Source organism: Erythrolamprus reginae, chromosome 2, assembly GCF_031021105.1.
Source record: "Erythrolamprus reginae isolate rEryReg1 chromosome 2, rEryReg1.hap1, whole genome shotgun sequence".
NCBI lineage: Eukaryota > Metazoa > Chordata > Lepidosauria > Squamata > Dipsadidae > Erythrolamprus > Erythrolamprus reginae.
The window spans coordinates 281,830,189-281,834,090 of NC_091951.1; the positions used below are offsets into that span (position 1 = coordinate 281,830,189).

The window sequence follows — 3,902 nt, forward strand, 5'->3', positions numbered from 1 at the left end:
AGCCTTCCTCTTGAACTGAGGGAGACCAGGAATCTGCTTTGCAAACATTCCAACATGTGTCCAGTCTGTGCTTTGCTTTTCCATATAATTTTTTTTTTAAACCTCGAAACAAATGTTTTTTTCCCCTCAAAGCTGAAAGCTGTCCAAAAAAACAGGACCACACACAAGCACGGCCCTACTGAGAGCTGTGCAGATCACGTTCAGCCTGTTCCTGCGGGCGGCTGCTGCTGCTAACAGGACACACGCACAAACACACACCCCTGCACACTCCCTCCCTCACACACACACACACACAAAATGGCGGAGGAGGTGAGCTGCTTTCAACAGACTTTCCTTTCATGCTCTCTGAGGGAAGAGAGGCACCAGCTCTTTGGACACACAAGCAGAATAAGGGAAGAGGGCCCAGGGGAAGGCGAGGGACCTTCAGGGTCCAAAGGACCCTCCCCTCTTTTTTTTCTTCTTTCCCACCACCCAAGCAGATGCCCTCCCCCTCCCCTCCCCAGACCATCTCACTTCCAGAAACCGGATTACAAGATTTGATAGCGTCCCTCTGGCCTTCAGCCAACACCACTAAACCACCAGGCTCTGCCCCTGAGAGAAAGGCAGGTTCCCTCAGCCACTCCCCCTGTCATTTGGGAGTGGGAGGAGGAGGAAGGAAGGAGGAGGAGGAAGAAGGGAGGAAGGAGGAGGAAGGAAGGAAGCAAGGAAGAGGAAGTAAGGAGGAAGGAAGGAGGAAGAGGAGGAAGGAAGGAGGAGGAGGAAGAGGAGGGAAGGAGGAGGAAGGGAGGAGGAGGAAGAGGAAGGAAGGAGGAGGAAGGAGGAAAGAAGGAAGGAGGAGGAGAAAGGAAGGAAGTGGAAGGAAGGAGGAGGAAGAGGAAGCCAGGCAAGGGAATCAAATCCTTACCTTCCACCCAGAGTTCCTCCACGTTGGTCTCCAGATTGGCCGCTCTTAATCCCACCGCAAAAGCCCCGAAGATCAGAAGGCCAACCACTAAAAACTTCCCGCAGTTTTTTTGAATGTAACAGCCCAGTTTAAATAGCAGTCTCTGAAATTTCGCCCTCAGCCACAGCGGCGCTTTTCGTCCAGTAGCTCTCCCCTAGGAGGGAAAAAAAAGCAAGGAGAAGAAATTAAAGATCGGGGAAAGAACCGCACGCCCAAAGAAAAGCCCAACGCCTCGTGAAGGGATCCCGGCCGGGCAATTGATCGCAGGAACGGGACCCACCGTGGGCAGCCCAGCAGCCCGGCCAACCTGCAAAACGTGGCAGACGCCCCGCGGCCTCCCACATCCGCCTGACCCTCCGGCTTGCAAGGAGGGATCCTCGGATCGCCCGATCCCGCTCCTTCTCAACACACCACCGCTTCTGGGGACCCTTCCATTCAAGCCAGCAGCCCGGAACCATCAGCCCAGCATATAAATCGACCTGTCAAACCATCCCGGGATGGATCGGACCGGAGAAAGGGAGGAAGGAGGCTCTCCCTTCCCTTCCCTACCCCCACCTCCCTACCCCTTCCCGGAAGCCCTGGAGCACCCCTGCCCTGCAAATCCTGCCATCCCCTTCCCTGCTTTGCTGCCTCCTGCTCCTGCTTCGCAGCCACCGCCTGGCCCCACGTGGTTACCGACCGCGCTTGGCAACCTCGTAACATTTTAAGAATCACAGTCCACAATCGCCTTTTTTGGGGGATGATCTCGACTTTGGAACCGGAGCAGCCGCCGATAAATTGCCACAATAATGGGGGAATGGAAGGAACCAGCCCCATGGATGCTTTCTTTACAGTTCAACCAACCAACCAACCTAACCCATCTTTTCATTCACACACTGCTGCCTTGGCTTGTTGCTCTTATTCTTTTTGCCCTGCGAAGTGAAGGCGCTGCCAGACCTGTTATCTCCTTGGGAGGGGGGGGGATGAGTTATCTCCACCAAGACAGGAAAGGTGGAAGGTAGCAATTTGCTTACAATTTTCACACTCTGCCCTACCGCGAAAAAGAAAAAAGAAATGCGACCTTCCTTCTTGGAGGGAAATCACCCTTTTCTATACTTCAACCGGATAAAAGAAGCAGAAGGGGGGGGAGAAGAGGGGGGGAGCAGCGCTGGTTTGGGAAGCATCAGATTTTTTTTTCTTGAGCAAAACATTTTTTCCTAGGGGTTGGATAGAAAAATCAAAACTTTTCAAAGTTTTTTTTCCCTCGGGGTAGACAGGAGAGAGCCTGGTTCGCGTAGAGTCCCATTCATACATCCGCACCGCACAAACACACACACACTTTCCAGGGAAACGGGATGAGATGCAAAGCCACCAACGCGTTGGGAAAAGGAGCACGGGCGAGGGGAGGAGGGAGACGAAGGGCTGCCTTGCTACCTTTCGGGAGTCAAAAACATCCTCCCGCCCCCCAAACTTTTCAGCATTTTATTGGCGAGTCTTCCCGCCGCTTATGAGAAAACGAGATCTGGAAGAGAGAGAGCGAGAGAAAGCTCGACCAAGCACCTTGGCTATCTGCTCCAAGGCGAACCCTGCATCGCAGTAGCTCGGCCGCTGCAGATATTCCAGATCGGGCGGCGCGGCGGCGGCGGCGCGTCTGCTCTCCGCTATTCTCCTCCGCCTTCTGCCGCCGCTTCTCCCCAGCCGATCTTGCACTCCGCCGCCGTCGCCGCCACCGCCGCCACCACAGTCGCCGCTGCTCTCGGGCTCCGAGGCATTAACAGCTGAGGCCATGTTGCCGCCACACAGCCGCCGCGGCTGTTGTTCTGGCGACCCGAAGGCTGGGTCTTCCGAGGTTCCCCCCAGCGCGCTGCTGCTGCTGCTGAGGGAAGAGCCGGAGGGACCGGGCACTGGCTGGCTTGGCGGAGATTCTCTGCTGCTGCTGCTGACAGACCGCTTCATACGGCGTTGGCTGCCGCCGCTGCTGCCGCTGTAGCCGCTCCCGGCGAGTCAGACTCCAAGCCTTCCATTGCAACATTTCGTGAGGATCCGGAGGTCTTCGCCGCCGCCGCCGCCGCCGCTGCTGCTTCCCACATCCAGGGTGCGCGGGGGAGCGGAGCCCGGGAACCTCAGCGCTCTCGCCTGCCTGCCCCGGACCGCTTCGCCGGCGGCTCGAGCTGCTCTCCAGGCTCCCGGCCGCTCGGCTGCTTGGAAGCCAAGCCGGATTCTGCCCGAGCACCCCAGCCAAGCCTTGATCTCACCAGAGCCGCCGCCGCCGTTGCTTCTGTTGCTGCTGCTGCTGCTGTGTCTCGGAGCGCTGTACCATTCTGTCTGGGCGCAGAGCTGTCTCCCGGCTGCTTTCCCCCCCACCCGCTCTTTCTCTGCTTAGATGCGTGCTTCGCGCTCTCTTTCTTCCTCTGCTGTGGGCAGCAGCAGCGGCGGCGGCGGCAGCAAGCAGCAGCTCCCTCGCTTCAATAGATGAGATGAAGAAGGGGGAGCGAGAAAAGGAACTCTCTCTCCATTTGGATAAAGAGGAGGAGGAGGGGTGAAAGGGAGAGGAGAGAGAGGGGGGGGGAGCTGAAATCCCGCCCCTGGGGCTGTCAGATGGCTTGGGTTTCTGGGCTGCGATTGGCTCCAAGAGGGCAGAAATTACTCAGCAAACATGACTATTATTAGCTGCTTAGCAACAGCTCACCAAAGTAGAGAGACCACCCAGGCGGGCTCCCCTTGTGTGTGTGCATCTCCAACTTCAGGGGAGCCTTAAAGAGATCCAGCCCTCTTTTCCAGGCAGTGCTTCCATTAAGGAATGCTTCTCTTTTTTTCCTCTCCCTCCTACCCCCTCGGCTCTTTTCAAGAAAAGGTTTGCTTTGGGGTTTTAAGGGAAGGACGTTGCTGCTGCTGTTTTTAAAAGGGGAGGCGTTTTTTTTTTAAACAAAGAGCACATCGGGATTACTTCAGGGAGCGACCTGTTAAAATAGTTTCTTTC

At 56.4% G+C, this 3,902-nt stretch overlaps 1 protein-coding gene across 3 annotated transcripts in view; it reads right to left on the reverse strand.

Annotated features, from left to right (window-relative positions):
• The window catches only part of PTCH1 (patched 1), a 129,096-nt gene extending 126,173 nt beyond the window's left edge, over positions 1 to 2,923 (reverse strand). For all 3 annotated transcript variants that reach the window (XR_011558325.1, XM_070742790.1, XM_070742789.1), the window contains exons 1-2: positions 2,483 to 2,923; positions 905 to 1,097 (exon numbers count right to left, since the gene is read on the reverse strand). Coding sequence is in view for 2 of the 3 variants with exons in the window: in XM_070742790.1 (XP_070598891.1) it covers positions 905 to 1,097; positions 2,483 to 2,878 (589 nt within the window). In the remaining variant the exon portion in view is untranslated. The remainder of the gene's footprint in view (positions 1 to 904; positions 1,098 to 2,482) is intronic.
• Between the last annotated feature and the right edge of the window lie 979 nt (positions 2,924 to 3,902).